The 21,197-nt window shown below is 38.2% G+C and overlaps 1 protein-coding gene across 8 annotated transcripts in view; it reads left to right on the top strand.

Annotated features, from left to right (window-relative positions):
* The window catches only part of DGKH (diacylglycerol kinase eta), a 204,216-nt gene that overhangs the window by 70,956 nt on the left and 112,063 nt on the right, over positions 1-21,197 (top strand). For all 8 annotated transcript variants that reach the window (XM_054528957.2, XM_054528950.2, XM_054528952.2 and 5 more), the window contains exons 3-4: positions 18,842-18,952; positions 20,933-21,013. In XM_054528957.2, coding sequence (XP_054384932.1) covers positions 18,842-18,952; positions 20,933-21,013 — 192 coding nt within the window. The remainder of the gene's footprint in view (positions 1-18,841; positions 18,953-20,932; positions 21,014-21,197) is intronic.

Genomic DNA, 21,197 nt, shown 5'->3' on the forward strand with positions numbered 1-21,197 from the left:
GAGCTGGAGTGAAAATGAGAATAAATACAGAAATTTATTTTAGGAGTTATGTATATATTTAGAGGAGATAATTGGAACTATGGGAAGAAGTTCATTCAGAGAGATTTGGCATGTAGGCTGTAATTGGAAATAGCCAAGGGGTAGATTTCCTGAAAAGGAGGGAATGGAAGCTATAATGCATGCAGTAAGGCTGAAGGAAAGGAAAGGACAGAGGCAGCGAGAGGATTCTAATTTTTTAAAGCAGTTTTGTAGTAATGGAGAGGAAGGCATAGCTTGGAAGCTGGGACATAATCAAGAGGTGGAAAAAGTTGTTATTTTTAAAAATCAGATATGCCAACGGGAAGGGATGGATGGAGAGAGAACGATTAGAGATGAAAGACAGAGGGACTAGTTCAATTTAGTTTAACAAACAAATTGTAAGTACCACTGAGGTGATAGGCATAGTGCTGGGTGCTAAGGAGACAAAGATAAAGTAAACATGAATCTGACTTGGGGACATTTACTGTCTAATAAAGGACAGGAGTGAGAGTAACACAAGACCAGCTGGTATTTACTGAGCACCGTGTGTCAGGAACCGTTGCAGATACTTTACATGCATTGACTCACTGAGTCCTCACAACACCCCTATGGCTTAGTTATTGTTATTATCCATAAAGAAGCAGAAACTCAGGCACAGAAACATTAAGTAATTTGCTCAAAGTCTTTAACAACTAGTCAGCCGTGGAGCCAAGGTTTGAACCCAGGCCGTACCTCTGCACCTCTGTGCATGATGGAGATGGACGATTACACCACAACGCAAAGGTGGAAGTAAGAACAATAAACAGAAGTAGCCTGAGGGAGAGAGGGCTTAGATTTTTTTGGCAAATGATAGAGAAATATAGAAAGATCTCAAAGGAAGAATAAATGGAAGACGGGATGGATCCAGGTGAAGGGACGCAGGAAAATGCTGTCAAGACCAAAGTAGAGAACCCATGTGCAGCTGTGTGTGCGTGCGTGCGTGCGTGTGTGTGCGCACGTGTGTGTGCGGGTGCATGTGCGTGTGTGTTGCTGTTTTTTCTAGTAATTTGCACAGCCTTCATCTCTGACCATTTCTTGGTTCCATGCTAATCACAGAGGACACTCACATTTGATTCTCTTCATTTCTGTGAACAATTATTAATAAGATATTTTAAAAAAATCTACTAGAACTGGGTTATCCTTTTTAGGGGTTATCAGTCTTGTCCATCAAAATCATCATTGGAGTAGAGTTTATGATATTAAATATAACATATATCTGTGTGTATCTATCTATCCATATCTATCTATCTATCTATCTATCTATCTATCTATCTGTCTAATCTGTCTATCCATCCAGAGAACTGACAGATTTCTAACTGATTTCTGATTTCCTATGTAGTTGGGACTCAGATATTCTTTGGGGAAAGAACCAGAGAATTTCAGAGGCAGATTATTGAAGATGCAATTGAAATTCCAGAAAATAAGCAGATCTTTTGCATGAAATGCTGAGTATCTCTTTCTGAGATAACTGTATGTGGTAGATATGAGACTCCTGATTGTCTGTGGCTCATCAGTCAGATGCCTGCACTTCACCCTGTTTCCCATCCCACCCTTGACCTTACTACTGACCCCCAGCTCCTCCTGAGCCACAAACTGCATTCCAGGATAGGGGACATTGTAAGCGCAGCAGTCCTGTGAGACTCAGGTATGGTGTGAGGCTCTCTAATTTGCACATTAGTTATTAGTTAAAAAAACAAACGTGATGTCTAGTGGTTTATTTTAGACCACATCAGAATGTCCCCACATCAAAATAGTTGCATCATGGTGGCCATGGGGGAAAGTGGTTACATCAAAATGTCATGTGTGGGCAAAGGGATTATTCTTGGATGTGAATAGGGGCATTTGATAAGGAAGAAGTAAATTCAGAATTTGAAGGATAATATTCATTCATTCATTCATTGTTTTACCCATTTACAACACAGTTACACGTACGACATTCAGGCATTCACCAGTTACGGGAAGGATTTGTGCAACTGAAAAAAAGCCCATCTGTATTCATATTTGAGAAAGAAAATCCTGATCATTAGCATAGCACCACTGCCACCTTGTGGTAATGCACAGTAGTTCATTATATTTTATGAAAAAACTGTATGTCTGGTATTTATACAGCATGTACATTTTGTACCTTCTCCATGTACCAGTACGTTATAAAGCCATATATTTTTACCTAATATTAATTTAAAAATACACTCAGTGGGGGGAGGAAGAGCATTAGGAAAAATAGCTAATGACTGCTGGGCTTAACACCTAGGTGATGGGTTGATAGGTACAGCAAACCACTATGGCACATGTTTACCTATGTAACAAACCTGCACATCCTGCACATGTACCCTGGAACTTAAAATAAAAATTAAAAAAAGAAAAATACATTCAGAAACTGCTCTAAAGAAGGTACATATTAAAAAAGGAGAGACAGCTTAATTTTAGAAATTAATACATAAATGTTCACAAAGTAACTACAGTCTCAAGGAGGTAATTATATCATTATAGATATTCTCAAGAAAATTATAAGCCATTGCAAGGGACAAAGTACATTAGCAATCACTAGATGGTTTACTGATACAGAGGGTGATTAGAATATGTTGGATAGGCCAGGCACAGTGGCTTATGCCTGTAATCCCAGTACTTTGGGAGGCGAGGTGAGCAGATCTCTTGAGGTCAGGAGTTTGAGACCAGCCTCGGCAACATGGTGAAACCCCGTCTCTACTAAAAATACAAAAATTAGCTGGGCGTGGTGGCGTGCGCCTGTAGTCCCAGCTACTTGGGAGGTTGAGGTACGAGAATTGCTTGAACCTGGGAGGCGAAGGTTGCAGTGAGCTGAGAGTGCACCACTGCACTGCAGCCTGGGCAACAGAGTAAGAATCCATCTCAAAAAAAAATATGTTGGATAATCTTCATTATTTTGCTTTAGAATGCATTAATTTATATTTAAATGCAAATGTCCCAAATATTAGAGTTTATAGTATTTCAAACAAAATAATAAAGATATTTGAATATATCCAGAGGTATTGGAATACTTCACTAGACGGGGAAGCTTGCTTCTTTGCATTCCTGGGGCATACATTCCCTCAATTAGGTCTCGAGGGGCAGACATAACCACTGCTCGGGTTTGCACAGGCTGCAGCATAATTGGCTTTTGACAGGTTGAATTTCTTCCTTTCTGGACAGGGAAAAGGGCACAGGAATTGTGGTGGAAAGCCATTTTTTTATCCCTGGGTTGAGCATGGCGGGATGGAATACTGCAGACAGACCCACTGAAGAGCGAGCGCTTCACTGGGCTTCACCTTGGCACGCCCTGCACAGGGAATGAATGTTGCCAGCACATGCTACACTGTGGCCAGACTACAGCTTTCTGTCACATGGACGTCTCAGACAACCAGAATCAGAACATGTGTGTGTTTTATATGTAAAAGTAAACAATTACTTCTAGTAAAATTAAAAACAAAAACAAAAGTCATGTATGGTTTTTGTAAATAAAAACAAGACTATTGTACAAACCTCTAGAATATTAAATGTCAAGGTTTTATGTAATGTTAAATGTCATTATAGTCAATGCATACCATCTAGCCTTGTGGCGTTTTTTTGTTTGTTTGTTTGTTTGTTTGTTTTGACTTAGTCTCGTTCTGTTGCCCAGGCTGGAGTGCAGTGGTGCAATCATAGCTCACTGCAGCCTTGACATCCTGGGCTCAAGCGATCCTCTGGCCTTGGCCTCCTGAGTAGGTGGGACTACAGGAGTGAGCCACGATGCCTGGCCCCATGTGGCTTTGGAACTCTGTTTCACAGAGCCATAGAATTCCTCAGAGACATCCCGGAATGGGGAGGCTGAGCTGCTTAGATTCTGGATGGCCTGTCCAAAGTGCCTGGTCACATGTATTTGGGAAAAGCTCAGATGATCCTGATACACCAAACTGCTTGAGGACAACTGCTCCTGGTGGCAGTTTATAAAAAGGGAAATGTTTTGTGATATTGTAAATGACAAATCACCCTCATCATCTGATTGCATTGTCATTAAATGTTGGTCCCAGAAACACCCCTCACAGCCATTCTCCTGTAAGCGGGTACATCATTCTCCGAAGCATCCCTTGTTCCCGCTGCAGTTCTTCCACCAGCATTTGCTTTCCTGGCGAGGTCAGCGTGACAGTGCGGGGATGGACATATCACAAAATGGGGCATACAGCAGCTGGGGCCATTCTTCTCTGCCCGCATCCAGAAATTTCCCAGCACACAGGGTTGAGTCCAGTACCCATGTAGCTCTTACTCCCTCGTTGGAGGTCATATTCCAGTCCTCATCTGCAGTTGGATCTGGCTTTTGTTCGGATCATAGTTGAGTGTAGCTTGGTTTCTTATGGGTGGCTAGCCCTGAAGAGCTACAGTGAGCATGCTCAGTGATTAAACCTAAATTAGCTTCTGCTCCTACTCCTGGGTGGGGGCAGAGCTTCCTAAAAATGTGTTTTAGGAAGATTTTGACACCAGATTTTTAAAATGCACAGAGCCAGATAAAAGTAAGTGGTTACAGTTAATGATATTAGTTAAAGGTGCATGGGAAAAGGAACAAAAGTGCTGAATTATACCTTTTTAAAGGGTTTATGCAAATTATTATATGTACAATAGTCTTTTAAGCCTGATAATTCCAATCACCAAAAGAGATTTTAGTATGTGTAGGTTTAGTATGTGTAGTATGTGTAGGCCCTACTCTAAACCAATTGAATCAAAGTGCATTAATGTTTATAAAGGTCTCCAAGTAATGATCAGCCAGACTTTAGAGTAACTGGCTTATTTAATAGAGCTTAGTGTCATGTGTGTATCCTTATTTAAATACAGAGGCTTACATTTACTTTTAAGAAAGTAGGAAATTCATGGTGGGACAAAATTCACAAGGGGAAAGGAGGATACCAGCACAAAGCCAAGAGTCTGGAGTCAAAAGGAGCTGATGGGAAAGTTTGGAGGCTGATAGGAAAGCCAGGCTTGAAGCAGTTTCACAGGTGGCTGATGAAGGAGGTTGACAGACGGAATCAGAGTAAAATGAAATGACTTCCCTTCCAGACCCACGAGAGGAGGAGCAGTCATTGCTGAGATATGAGTTCTGGCATGGCTGTGGGGAAAAATAGTTCTTATTTTGTAATCACATAAAAATATTTAGAAGGGCAAATAAAAGGAAAAAGCAATGTTATGATAGGAGACACAATACATTGAATATATTGAATATATTGTGGTGAAGATAGGCTTTAGGATAGGGTAAAATGTGGGTCTGTGTGGTTTGTGTTTGGCCACCTTTCAAGCTAAATTATGCTAAGTTTAGCTGTTGGATAAAATATGGAAGGATAGAAAATCTACTATCTTTTAATTTCACTATCTACAAATAGTAGTTCATTTACACATTTTGTAGGTATATCTCTTCTGTATACCCGTCCCCTCCACGAAGATAATATTAATGTGGACAAGATAGATAGCTTCCCCTAATAACAATGAAATGATAGTGGATAAAAGCAGAATGGCTTTTAATTTGGGGGAAAAAAGTCCAGAATAGACAACAGCTAATTGCTTGTATTTGCCACGGGACATTTGCAAGTGAGGAGATGACCCGCCACAAAATAGGCACCTCTGGCTAGAATTCTCACAGTGCTGCTGGGTTCCTGCCAAGGGTCTGCCTGAAGAGCTCCTAAAGATAGGCTTCTGTGCAAGTTTCCCCCAAAAGCCATCTCAGCTACTTTATCTGAATGTCAGTGTTCATTCATTCATTTGTTCAGTGAATCATTACTAAGAGCTATTATCTGTGCCAGGAACTCTGGTAAGCGCCAGGGCTCCAGTGGTGACTGAGGTGGACGTGGGCTCTGCTCTCACTGAGCATGCAGGCTACTCAGGGAGACAGACATATTAGTTTGGGCCTTATTGAATTTTGAAGAGCCAGTGGCATCCAAGTGGAGTTATCCAGCAGCAATTCTAATCATTTCCTAATTTTCACTGGTAAACAACATAAGATCGGTGTTCTAAGAAGTAAAATAATATTACATAGCTTGTTATAAACCATGCTCCATTATTATATTAAATAAAATTTCATGATTGATTTTTGCTTTTATGCTTAAGATTTAGAAAACTTTAGACATTTTCTTTATGTGGTTAAATTAGGGTTTTGTGCAATAATTTATCAAAATAGAAGCATGAGGCCCTTGTCCAGGATTGTCTCTTTATGTACTTTGTATCAGTCCCGCTAAAAACACCTTTTTCCCCAAAGTGTGACCTACTCAAATAGTACCTTACTTCTGATATTTCATAGCATTTCGGAGTTTACAAGATATATTTGCTTATCATTTTGTTTCTTCCTGACAAGTCTGAGGAATACAGGGCAGGTGATGTTTATTTATTTACAGATGGGGAAACTTAGGTACATAGATTTGATTACTTATGTGAAGTCACAGAGCTAGTAAATGGTGGAGGGAGAAGTGGAACCCAGCCTGGGGCTCTTTTACAGGAGTCAGGTCTATTTTTGTTTTATGCTTCCTGCCAGTATAGTGACTTGCTGGAAAGAAAAATTGAATTGTCTTTTTCTACTGAATTCCTCCAATTGTTATCAAAGAAAAAAAGTTTTAATCGTTTAATTTCTTTTTGTTTCCTGATTCTTCAACAAATTAGTTAACATGTATTAATTATTTTCTTCATATCAAATACTTGGCTATATGTGGGATAGAAAAATAAATAAGATACAGTTTTTGTCACTGAGAAACTCAGTCCTATAGGAGAGACCCAGGCATTAAAAAAAATCCCTATGCAGCATGATTAATGCTGTAAGTAATGCATGAGCATAGAGCTGTGGGTATACCAAGGATGTGACAGTGGCCAGAGCTTTGAAGGAGGATGGGATGGGGTGGGAGGTTTAGCAGAGGTAGTGGAGGACGATATTGAGTAGAAGGGAGAGCTGGTGAAAAAGCTTGGACACAGGAAAGCATGGTGTATTTGGGGATTACCAAGTACTTCTCTTTTACTTTACTATTAGGGGACCTTAGGAGGATTGCTGAAGATGGGGCTGTTAAGGAAGGTGGGGCACTTGTGGACAAAAGAGTCTTGTATGCCCAGCTAAGAGGTCTGGAATTATGCGGGTGATGGGCACACCTTGAACATATTGAACCAGAGTTCGGCAGGATTTCAGAGATAGTTTTGTCCACAGTGGAAAGAATGGCCTAGTGGTGGGAAAAATTGATAGCATGGAGAGCACCTAGTAAACTATTGAGTCCAAGAGAATTAGAGGAGCCCAAACTAAGGCAATAGCAAGAGGGGTGGAAAGGGATGGATTTAAGGAACAAAAACTTTTCCATAATAAATAATGCTTAGGATGAGGACTGTTATGATGATAATATCTTGACATGCCATGTTTTTAAAGAATTATGTATTATTTTGAATCCATTGCCTCACATACCATCATAGCACATAGTGATATGCAGGCATTATTTCCATTTCAGAGGTGAAAGTCTGTTAACTATAGAGGCTTAGTTTGACCATTAAAGATGGTCAGATAGATTCATGATGTTACAGGTTTTGTACAGACACCCAAGAAAGCATAACACAGCTTTCCTTGAATTTATATGACAAATGAATAAGGAAATATATAGGCCAAAGAAAAATTGTTTGAGAGGACACGATAGATAGTAGTTAGAAGAGACAGGAAAGAAGTGACACAAATAAAATGTAGAGTATTGAAATCTCCCCTGATCCATCTCTCCCATGACGCCAAATTCCATTCCTTAGATGAGAAGTGGAGGTCATGCTGGGACATGACTGCTAGAAGCTAGAGGTTCTTCTGGAATTCTTGAAGGCATCTGTAAAAGACATGCATTCTCACTGACCTTTGCACTTTACACACCTGTTTAACGCTCCTCTAAAAGCCAGCATCGCATATGAAAGTGTATACCTACTGGATAAATCGGGCAGTGCCTGATTTTTCAAGGATTCTTAGCTTTACAAAAGGCTCATCAAAGGGCTGTTTTTAAGGTTGCATTCTCCTTGGGGCATTAAAGTGGTTTTCCATCTAAGGAGCTTCCACTTGTGACACAGAGGCGATTCTGAAAATTTAGGTGACATCCTGGAGCATCCATGTGTGTATATAGTTTAAAAGAGAAATTACTTTTATTTTCTTTAAGCAAAGGGCATGAAATGAGCAATTCTGCAGCTTTAAGACATTGGACTAAAAACAGTTTCAGAAAGCCAGCTACATAAGAATTTATTCAACTTGCAATGCTTTTATTTTTGGAAAATGATTTTTCAAAGTCAGGTTCATTGATCTTTTTGCTTTTAATTTTTTTAAACTAGGTTATTGGATTCCAGTTGGAATCTATATGGCTTTACTGATTTTCCATGAGGGTCAGGTAGTACTAAACCATTAATTGCCAGATTATATGACTAAATGGCAGTTAATACAAATGTTTCTAAGCCCTTTTTGGGAGGAGGGGGGAGTTAATGCCTCATCCTAGAATTTGTGAACAAAGTAAAACTAAAACATACTTGCTTTTAACAGATTCTTAACCATAACTCTGATTATAACTATTTCTTATATTTGTTACTAACTTTGTTATTTTGGTTGAACATTAATATCGAATATAATAGCATGATTTTAAAAAAAATGATTCTTTGTTTCTTCACTTGGTATACTCATTATTTTGAAATATTTGGAGCCACTTGCTTTTTTCTTAACCACACTTTGATTGTATGATTATATTTGCTAGAGCTGTTACAAATTAATCACTTTTTGGTTATGCTTGTTCTTTTATAAGAAGCGTTTGTTTAGCCGTACATAAACAGAAGTTTATTTTGAGGATTAACTTTCATGTGAATAACTGCCTCCCAGCTAAATCTTTTTAATCACATCTTTTAGAGGAAGGCAAGAATGTTTTTTCCTTTTCTTTTTTTTTTTCATGGATTTAAAATTAGCTGTTTGTATATTGTAACACAGAGAGGTTTGTAGCTTCATGAAGGCAACGACTATATTTTATACATCTTTATATATACACCACAGCCTCACGCATCGCAGATTAATCCATGCTTATGTAAGATTTGAAGAATGTAATAATTCTATAGAAAAAACATAAATTATTTGCTTTGAAAATGACTCTATAAGGAACATCTCTAAATGCACAATATTCTCATAAAAAATCAGGATAGACATTTTCTGCCCCTCCAGACGTATGCCTTTGAGCATTGTGTCCATTTTCATACACGTGAAAAGAAACAGCCTCAAATCTGCTGAACCCTGGAAACCATAAAAGCATTTCCGGCCGGTTGCGGTGGCTCACACCTGTAATCCCAGCACTTTGGGAGGCCGAGGCGGGCGGATCACGAGGTCATGAGATCGAGACCATCTTGGCTAACATGGTGAAACCCCGTCTCTACTAAAAAGACAAAAAATTAGCCGGGCGTGTTGGCGGGCGCCTGTAGTCCCAGCTACTCGGGAGGCTGAGGTAGGAGAATGGCGTGAACCCGGGAGGCGGAGCTTGCAGTGAGCCGAGATCGCACCACTGCACTCCAGCCTGGGCGAGAGAGAGACTCCGTCTCAAAAAAAAAAAAAAGCATTTCCGGACAGTGTTTCTTGTTTACTCATTGATACCATTTCCCCTCAATCAGGGGCCCAGGGCTTTCCCGTTTTCTAATTTTTTGTCTTTGTTTTAAAATACACAGTTACCTTACATACCATTTTATACTCTTGGTAAAAGTTGTTTAGGTCAACTCAACCAACATTTATTTATGGAGGCCGTATGATGTGTTACCTAATGCCATAGATGGTGATGTTACAAAAATGGGTAGGTTGCTGTCTTTGCCCTCTTAAAGGCCGCGACCTGGTGGGACCATAAATATGTGGATGGACACTGTTCAGTGTCATAGGTGCTGTTACACAGACAGGATAAGGATGTATTAGAGACCCGAGGGTGGGAGTGGTGGCTTCTTCCTACCCCTACGGGGTCAAGGAAGCCTTCCCAGGGCTAATGGTGCTGGAGGAATGTTGAGATGAATAGATTTCAAGACAGACAAATGGAGCAGAGGATATTTAGGGCAGAGGAAGGAGCTTAGGAGGGGTAGGCCACACATTTGGAGGGCTGTGTAGGGGCCTTCTATGGTACATGTAGGAGCTTGGACTTCATGTGGCAGGCAGAAGAGAACTAATGAAGGGCTTGAAGCAGTGGCGTAATTTAACTAGATTTTCATTTTAGAAAATTACCCGCAAAACCATGGGAGAATGAAGTAGGTTATTTACATTTCCTTAAAACAGTACTTTTAGAACATAAATAGACCAAACATTAACTTTTCTTCCCCATTGCCTTAAACAGAACTTTACAAAAATCTGAATACACCCACTTCTGCCATTTGAATTTCCAAATGATTTATTCTTTGGCCAAGATGTATTTTTATAGCACTTTAATGTTCTGTGTTTGGGTTTAGGAATTATGGGCTGCCTACCTTGGGTGACACCAGATGCTACAGTGATGCAGCTCACCATATAACTCTCCCGAATCCTCCTTGGCAGTGGCTACAGGCTTCCCGTATTTCTCCTCAAAGCATCTTGAAATAGGACTGTATTGAATGGGCATGACTGGACTACATATTTTAGGCATTTTCAGGAAAAGAAATAATTTGTATGTGAATAAATCTGAGCAAGCATCTGAAAGAAGAGGAATGGATTTAGAGTAACAAAAGACTAGCATGATGTCACATGACAAAGTTCAGAGACTCTCCTCTTAGCCGAGGTGGCTTCCCATGGTGTTACTGGTCATCTGCAGTCTGGTCCAAAAAGCAGTCCTGTGGTCAGTGCTAGGCCATAAGTCTTCAGTTCTGAACTCGATGAGATAGCTCTTCCATGACATTCAGTGTAGTTTCTTTCTCCTTCTCTGACTAACTTTGTTAGACTAGAAGCTACATTATCCTCTTAAAAGTTTTTAGCTCTTATCCCAAGGACTTTCTGGGATATTTAAGAGTGTTGTAATCTCTTTTTTTTTAAAAAATTATTTACATTATGGTAAAAATTTTATCACATAAAAATTTTATAACATAAGATTTACCATCTTAATCATTTCTAAATGTGCATTTCAGTAGCTTTAAGTATATTCACATTGTTGTGCCATGTAATCTGTATGTTTTTAAATGAATACTTCATATTCCTTTCTGATCAGGTTAATGATTATTTAACATACTATTAAGTCTTGATTTCTATACCTCTTATTTTTTGCACATTCTCTTTTTAATCATAAATGCTGAATCAATGTTATTTTTTTGAAGAATAACTCTCTAAAATACTGATAATACAGCCTTTGATACTTCCTTTCCACTGTGGTTATATTTTCCCCATATTATCTTTTGACTTCTCTCTATGGTAGTGTCCTTTTATGAGTCACAAGTGCACACTTTATGCAGCAGTAAACCATGAAACTGGATAGGACATTAAAGACTCTGAACCGTTGTTTGGTTATTTCAGGTTATTGAGGTGTGGGTGCTAATTGAGCTTTCCTAGTCTAAAGTGAAAATAATGTGTTACCCAGAGGTTCCACATCTCCAATCTTGGTTTGAAAATAAACTAAGACTGAAAACATGGAATGAAAATATATTCTTTTGTGTTTTGAAGGAATGAATATTTGAATTCAAATTAATTTTTCTTAGGGTAAGCTTTTCATTTTTATAAAATAATGTTTAATGATCTTGGGAAGAACAGCTATGTAGTATATCTTCAAAAATAAATTTTCAAATTGAATAAATAAGTCTATTTCAAACTTTCGAATTAGGAAATGCCTGGATATTTTAGGATTTGTTTGGTTATGTAATTATTAACTACTGCTGAAAATGCAACAGAAAATTGGAACTCAAAATTTTTCAGTTATTGCTCTCTAACCTCAAGTAATATCAAATTACGCTGTTTCAAATGGTATAGGAGACCATTAAGCTAACTGAAGAGAAAGTTTAAAAGAATTAATATTTGTTACCCATAACCATATTAAGGACTGATTTATTTAAAAAACAACAACCAAAAAACTAATCCAATTATTTAAAAAACAACCACCAAAACACTAATCCAATTTACTGTTATATGGAGGCTGTAATTTTTAGTTATGGTGGATCTCGAAAGTTCATGAACCCTCTAAAATTGTATGTAATTTTTAGTGTGTGTATTGTGTGTGTATGTGCACGCATGCATGCATGTTTCTGGAGAGATAGTATTCACAACTTTCAACAGATTCTGAAAAGGCATCTTGATCCAACCAAAGTTATGAACCACTGTCACAGAGGTTACTTTGCCCATTTTCCTTTTTACTTACAGATCCCAACTCACAACTAGATTTTGTTCCAGAAGTAGTTTGTTTTTGAACTGGTTGTTTGGAACTTAGACCACATTTTTCTATGAAAGTAATACTATATATTATACACACACACACACACATGACACGCACACACACACACAAGACATTCCCTGACTTATAGTGGTTCAACTTAATGATTTTCCAATTTTCTGATATGAAAGCAGTATGAATTCAGTACAAAACGTACTTTGAGTTCTCATGCAACCATTCTGTTTTCACTTTCAGTGTGGTATTCAATTACATGAGATATTCAATACTTTATTAGAAAATAGGCTTTTTATTAGATGATTTTGCCCACCTGTAGGCTAACGTAGGTGTTCTGAGCACGTTTAAGGTAGATTAGGCTAAGCTGTGATGTTCAGTAGGCTAGGTATATGAAATGCATTTTTGACTTACAATATTTTCAACTTATGATGAGTTTATTAGTATGTTCATTGTAACTTAAGGAGCATCTGTACTTACATAAATTATAGAACCTTCACAATGGTGATACAAAAACAAATGAGATAGGCCTCCTGGACTCCAAGTAGTTTATAATCCAGGCCAGTGCAAAAGGCAGGTAAAACCTATCCTCAGTTGAGATTGACCTCCTAATTTGCCAGTGACCTTCCTGTTCATTTTTCTGCAGCTGTGTCAGGATTCATTCCTTCTCACCACTACACCCATAGAAGTATTAGGCAACTGGTATCCTTGGGATTCAGACACATGAGAGAATAGCATGGGGACTTAAGCATTAAGGCAAATTTATGACATGGTTTCTATGGAAAGATGTACTCCTAGTTCTAACTTGGAACCCAGGTTCCTGGGACACAGAAAGTCCTTCACTTGGAGCCTCATTAGTGGATACTGTCTGTGTGATGAATGAAGAGTACACCTCACCTCCACCATGGAGTCTCTCCCTCAAGAGTCTTTTACACAGTTAGCCAGAATAAGGACCTTCTCATTACTAATGACCATTTGTGTTTGAAATATTCGTAAGTCAGACTTTTCTTTCTAAGAGGTGTGGCATGAAAAATTTTCCCCACTACCCCAATTAGGTTCTTGATGAGGGACATGATAGTTCTTTGTAGCTAGACTACATAATTTCTGGTGGAACTTTTACAATATATGTTGGTTGTTGACCAAAGGGAGAAGCTAAAGGGCAAAAGAAGGCAGAAAGAGAAAGTGGAATGAGAGGGCATGAGTGCTTCATGATGTCATCACAAGATTTAGCTTCTCATTATGCCTCATAAAGAGTGGCAGTTTCTTAGTTCATTTTTGTTGCTTAGAACACCTGAGGCTGGGTGATTTATCAGGAAAATAAATTTATTTCTTACAGTTCTGGAGGCTGGGAAGTCCAAGGGCATAGCTGGGCATCTGGTGAGTGCCTTCTTCCTGGCGGGGACTCTCTGCAGAGTCCCAGAGTTACACAGAGTATCACATGGCAAGGGGGCTGAGCATGCTAATGTGCTAGCTCAGATCTTTCTTTCTTCTCTTGTAAAGCCATCAGTTCCACTCTCATGTTAGCCCATTGATCCATTAACCATTAATCTATGTATGGATTAATCCATTCATGCAGGCAGAGCACTCATGACCCAATAGCTTCTTGAAGGCTCTAGGTCTCAACACTGCCATATTGAGGATTGTATTTCAACGTAAGTTTCAGAGGGGACATCAAATTATAATAGACAGTGTCAGTCTTTTTTCATAATTCTTAATGTTTTCTACAGGTCCTGGGAAAGCTTTTTAGATTAGGCTGTTAGCATATCATGTCATTGCATATGATGTGTGCACATATTTTGAAACGTGGATCAAGAAGACATGCTCCACCTGTATAGATGAATAGGAGGAAATTTTGTCTTCAGAGAATACAACATAGGCATGTTTTGGAATTAAACATGAATTTACACTAAGAATTATAATTACTTTAGCCAAATAATTTTGCAAGACGTTCTTTGATTTGACCAAAAAATGTGTATGATCCAAGACCACAATAATTTTTAGCATTATAAAAAGATGTGACTAACTTTAGAAAAGTCAGATTTGGATTAGCTTATACATTCACCATTTGCTACCAAAAAGCCAACGTAGAGGACTGTGGTCTATTTCTTAGTTACATATTAGCTACATTAAGTCACTAATTCCTCAAATATGGAGGTGCCTCTTTATGGATATGCAAAATGTATATTATAAATTTCAAAAGTTATACATTTTATGATGTTCCTCTAATAGTCTATCTACAGGGTAATTGCTACAAACCAGTATTTTAGATAATTATACCTGTTCATATTTTCTAAAAAAAAAAAAGCAATGTAGACAGGAAATTAGTAACAGAGCAACTGAAAATTGGAATGACTAGATTCTATGTTGAGATTAATAGTCATGCATGTACAAATAATGTTTTCCCATAGAAGATAATCTTTGTGACTTTGGGTTAGACAAAGGTGTCTTAGATTTGACATGATTCATAAAAGAAAAAAATTGATAAATAGGACTTCATCAAATTCAGGATCCTCTGCTCTTCAAAAGATGCCATTAATACAATGGAAAAAAACAAGTCACAGACTGGGAAGAAATATTTGCAAATCACATGTTAGATAAATATCTTGCATCCAGAATATGTAAAGGGCATTTAAGATGCAAAAATAGGAAAAGAGACAGTTCAATTTTAAAAATGGACTAAAGATTCAAACAGACATTTCACCAGTGAAGATGTGCACATGAAAAATAAGCAAAGGAAAATGCTCAAAATCAGTAGTCATTAGGGAAACGCACATTAAAACCACAATGAGATACTATATACCTATTAGAATGCCTAAAATTAAAGTGACTGACTGAATGTTGGTGAGGATGTAAAGCAACTGTTGGCAGCAGACCAGTGGTTGCCTGGGGACAGGTAGTGATTATAAAGGGATGCAAGGAAAGTTTTGAGTGTGGTGAATATGTTCAGTGTCTTGACTATGGTAGTGGTTTCATGGCCATATTTGTATGTCAAAACATATCAAATTGTATACTTTATGTGCAGTTTCTAATATGATCATGATATCTCAATAAAGTTGTAAATTTTTTTCCTGTAATGTTGCTTCCTTTGGTTTGTATTTCTAACTTAATTGGTGATAACATAGATTTTATTTCAGGGGTAAATTCTCAAGATATATGACATTTAAAATATACAAAATAATTAGATGATAAATATGGATTTTTAGTCTTTCTGGTATAAATGTCACATAATAAATTTGAATATTTCTGATAATTTTGACATGTAGCTAATACTGATATGCACTTACTAACACTCTCAGCCTCAATAGATTTAAATTATATTAATTTGACTTATTTAGAAATTTATATCATTATTTATGTTTTTCCCCTTTTTAAAACTACCTTTGTTATGAATATGTTTTAATTTTTATTGTTATAAGCAAAACTTTAGTGTGATTTATGGAGTAAAAAGGTAGTTATAGAATATAAGTCAGTGTGAATTGCTGGTACATGTTATTTCCTTTCTGTATTGGGATTCCATGTTATGAAATATTGCTAAAAATAAGTAGGCTTTGGGGTGAGACTTGGGGACCTTTTAATTCCTGCTACAGTCAGTGGTGGTAACAGTGTATTTGGTGATGGGGTTTGCCCTGTGTTTACATGAGTCCTGGGCTCTGGTGATGGGAGAGATGATAGAAGATAACCTATTCCCATCCCTGTATATTAAGCTGGTACCATGTGGTAGGACATTAAAATGGTGGTTTACACTATAAAAAATGAGTTGCAATTATAAAAACAAAGGCGGAGGAGGGAGGCCTTAGAATGCTGGCATTAAATCTTATTTTTCTTAAGAGTTTGTGCAAAATGGGGCCTGGAGTTTCACTCCAGGAGCACTTTTAGCTGCTGCCACATGAAGCTTATTAAGGGCAAGATTTGTCTCCTGACACCTGGCCTTTCTCACTGCCTCCTCTCAGGAGGCCTCTCTTACCATTGCTTCTGTGTGGACTCCAACAGCTATAACTGGTTTAGATGTGCAGCTAGACCCTACCCTAGTCTGAGGCAGTGGTTTTCCACCGTGGCTGCCATTCGAATCACCACCTCCTTTCTCACCCATTTCCCCATTTTCACTTTCCTGCCTTAAACATTTCACTAGCTTTTTGCACTTAGAAGAAAAAGCACACTCCCTGTTGTGTCCAGCATATTCTGACTCTTGTCTCCTATAACCTCCTCTCTTGATACAGTCCTACTCCAGCTGTTATTTGTCCTGACAGTGGCTGCAAACACTTATTTACTTCTTACAAGAAGCTCTTATAATTTGATGCCTGGCAAACACTCCCTGGACTTAATAGCATAATGATATCATAATAATAACACTTTCTGCCATCTATTGAATGTTTTCTCTAACCCAGACAGTGTGCTAAGTGCTCTACAGGCATTATCTTATAATTAAGTTAGATGCAACAAGCTTGTGAAGTTGGTATTGTTATTTCCGATTTTTAGGAGAGAAAACTGAGGCATAGAGTTGGAGTAATTTGTCCAGGTTCATACTGTTATTGTATGCTGGAGCCTGGCTTGAAATCTGTCTGTCTGACTCTAAATTGGCTCTTTGGTACTGACTTTCAAAAGTGTTTTGTTGACGATTAAATTGTAATGATTCCATAACAGTTCCAGGAAGACAGTCTTAGAGCAAGCTGTAGAGTAAAATTCTTATTGAAATTCAAAGTAAATATTAACGCAACTTAACTGTCTTATTGGAGACAACAAACTTTTCTCAATATATTATGTCTTTATGGTAGTAAGAAATAGTGTCATGTAAAAGTTGGAAATGAACTGTGGAATCAAACAGACAGAGAGATGATCTCAGCACCTGCCATTTATTCATATAGATCTCACTATCATATGTACCAGATAATGTTCTAGGCACTGGAGATATTGTCAGTGTGCAATCCAGTGGGATGATTTAAAATTTTGGTTCTACAAGCTGTTTTTGTCTTGGAGGCTCACTATAGCACGGTAACTCTTTATTGAATGCTATATAAATGTGATCCATCTTGGACCCTATCCGAAAGGGGGTCTATTTGAGCCAGTGTTGTGACATGGCCTCTAAGGTAATCCTATAGAAAGCCTCTGGTGTAGTTTGCTTTCTTTTTTCCTTTCTTTCCATCCAATTAAAATGAAACATTAAATTTAACTTTTTTAGATATAATAAACTCAGGGACCTTATATTCTAATAGGGGTAGCACAATAAATGTAGTAAATTACATTATGTGTCAGGAGATGGGAAGTACTTCGTGGGGTGGATAATAAGATCAGGATGGGGGAAAATATGGTGAGCAAGCACAAGTTTTAGTGTGAAACACGCAGTTACTCAGGTGGGTGTCATTGAGATGGTCAAGACCTGAAGGAGGTGAAGGGGTCAGCCAGAGGGATATCTGAGGGAGGAGAGGGGAGGTAGTGCCAGCCTACAGCAGGAGTATTTAGGCCCACTGCGGAAGAATGCAGCCATTGTGATGCAGGAAATCAAGAGAGGGAAACGCTAGATGAGGTCAGAGAGGTTCAAAGTATTTTGCTGGTGAAAACGAAATGAACTAGCATACCTAAGGCACTTAACCAGAGCCTGGCCCAGGGCCACAGAGTCCCTGCCTACCTCTTCCAGCTGCATCTCCCTCTGCTGCCTCTTGCAAACTCTTCACTGCATTTATAGCAGAAAGCTCTTCGAAGATGTCCCAAATATCCATGTTGTCTTAACCTTTCTACTTTTGCACACACCTAAAATGCCCTTCCCCCATCTCTTGTCATAAACTCCTTCAAGACCCACCTTGGGCCCTTGTCTGAGAACATTGCTTTGACTCCCTCTGAGGTGAGTTGATGCTTCCTTCTCTGGACCACCTGCATAGTACTGTGTATATGTTAGAAATAACACCTGGCTGATGGTAACTAACATTTAATGAGCACATACTATGCACCATGCACTAAGTCCTTTAACGTGTTTTTCATTTATTTCTCACAACAACCCTATAAGGTATGTCCTATTGTCATCCCCATTTTACAGATGAATAAATAAAGCCATGAAGAAGTTTAGTAACTTGCCTGAGATCATCCAACTACTAAGTGGTGGCACCAGGAGGTGAACCCAAGGTTTCTGGCTCCAGGACCTCTGCTCTTTCGTAATCATATTATACTGCACCTCCACCATACTTAGAATATATACAAGGCAGTGTGCACATAACACTGTATTGCAAGTATTAGTGTATGTGCATGTGTCTTGCCTATTATTCGTGAATTCTTTGAGGACAGGGAACCATGTCAAATTCACTTTTGCTCTTTGGGGCTTTGCATATATGCAAAGCTGTGGTGAGAGTAAAATATTCTCTTGTAATTTGTAAGACATGAGAAATATTATTCAAAATGTTAATGTAAATGCACCATTGGTTCTGAATTTCATTTGGTTTTGAATTTCATTTTAATCGTGTCATTGTGCTTCTGCTTCTCTCTAGACCAGTATTAAAGAGGGACAGCTATTGAAGCAAACCAGTTCTTTCCAAAGGTGGAAAAAGCGATACTTCAAACTTCGAGGCCGCACCCTTTACTATGCGAAGGACTCAAAGGTAACTCGCGAGAATACTAGTTTCAAGCATTTGAGGCTGTGGATGGATGTAAAATTTTGGTTCTGTAAGCTGTTTTTGTCTTGGAAGCGCACTATAGCATTATGCTTTTATATGAATTCAATATAAATGTGATCCATCGGGGACCCCATCCCAAGTGGGTCTATTTGAGTCAGTCCCATAACATGTCCCTAAGAATAATCTTTAAGGAAGGCTCTAGTGTAGTTTCATTTCTTTCTTCCTTTCTTCTTTCTTTCCAATTAAAATAAAACATTAAATGTAACCTTATTAGATGTAATAAACGCAACATTCTGGGTTTCCACCTTTTATCTTGTAAATCTTTCCCTGACCATGAGAGAGAGAGAGAGAGAGGGAGAGAGAGAGCTGCTGTAGTTGCTAAGAATTCATGCTCTGTGTTCAGAGAAGAGCTCATATCCCACTTCCAGCATATTCCAATGGAGTGGCTGTGGACAGCATGTGTTGCTGAGAGGAGGCTTAAAGGAGAAAATACACATCAAGAGCTTCCACAGTACCTGATATAAAACAATCACTCCAGTATGCTAGCAATTAGGAATACAAATCATATTGAAATCAAATCAAGACTTAAAAAATTTTTTATATAACAGTTGAATCAAATAATAATAATATAGTTTTGGGAGAAGCAATTTGTAAAAACTCGTATTTTAGTATTCAAAAATAAATTAAGATTTCTGGCTACTGTGCCAGTTGAATAATTAATTATTTTCATTTTTATAAATGTATGCTCGTGATATAATTGGTAGAGTTGTACACCAGGAGGTAAAAACAAGCAAACAAACCTAATTCTAAGTTTATGTATCTATAGAAGTAATAACCATGTAAAATAATCTTATTTTACAAGTCATTATGTTCAAAATTGTCCCTGATCTGGCTCCATCCTGATTTTTCACATTTATCTCTAGACAGCATTGGCTATTTGACAGCCTCCAGTTTGGGCTCATGCTACCATCACTGGGATGACTTTTCCTTTTCCATCTGCACTTGACAAAGTTCCCTGTTTTCTTCAAGATCCCCTCAAATAGTCCTTATTCCATGATTCACGAGAGAGAGAGTTCAGTTTTCTGCTGGATAAATCACCTGTGACCTTCTATAGCATTTCATTGTATTTCTTCTCTTTTAGTTGTCTATCTTACCTTAAAGTCAGTTGTGTCTATTTAATCTCCTGTGCTAGACTGTAGATTCCTGCCAGTCAATGAACAAGTCTTATAGTCACATTGGTTGAATTGAAGTAGACTAGTTCTACAGTCTACTTCAGTTTCAAGTCCAGCTGTCAACTACTTCAAGTTCTAGTTTCCGCAGTTCTCGCGGTGCACCGTTATGCCTGCCTTGCTGGAAGAACGCTGAATGAGTATGAACAATGAGTGACTAAAAGTGGGAAGCCTACATTTATTGACTAAGATTTCCTACTTGCTACCTTGGATGTTAAGAGTATACAAAAAAGGTCATCTGCTACTTGCAAAGCAAATTCATTACCTCATTTGAACGCATAGTTATAGATGAGGAAAATAAGGTTCAGAAGGTTCGTGAGCTAAGCCAGGACTAGTTCTCAACTCTTAGGTTGCAAACCTGGAAACAATGATATTTCCTCTGCCTCCCTGGCAGAGCTGTTACAAGCTTCAGAGAGATTGCATTGTGCATGTGTATGCCACACACTCAGCAGGTTCCCCAGAAGTGGTAGCTGTTACGCTTCCAGAGAGCACAGAACATTTGCATTGAAACAGTGTTCCCAGGGCGTCTTTAAAGTCCTTTTCAGTTGGGGATTTATGGATTAGTTGTAGTTTATGCTTTTATTTTTCCTTTATAGGAAGAAATTGCAGAGAGTACAACCAACTTAACTTTTTTTTCCCCCATTTTCTATTCCTAATTCCTGTATTGAAAAAATGTATTGAAGAGCATTGAGTTAGGTTTTCTTCTAATGTATTTGTATGTTTTTTTCATTAACAGTCTCTGATATTTGATGAAGTTGACCTCTCAGATGCTAGTGTAGCTGAAGCAAGCACGAAAAATGCTAACAACAGCTTCACGGTATGGTTATATTCTGCTAACTCCCTTCTCAAAAGTTATAGAATGACCTTTCTTAAGCGTGTACAGAATGCCCTGTTCAATTATAAACTGTTGCTAACTTATGCGTGTTGGAGTTCCTACCAACACAATCAACTTGAAATACACTGTATATTCTAACACCCAGTACCAGTTATGACTCAGTTAA

The sequence above is a fragment of the Pongo abelii genome, chromosome 14, assembly GCF_028885655.2.
Source record: "Pongo abelii isolate AG06213 chromosome 14, NHGRI_mPonAbe1-v2.0_pri, whole genome shotgun sequence".
Lineage (NCBI taxonomy): Eukaryota > Metazoa > Chordata > Mammalia > Primates > Hominidae > Pongo > Pongo abelii.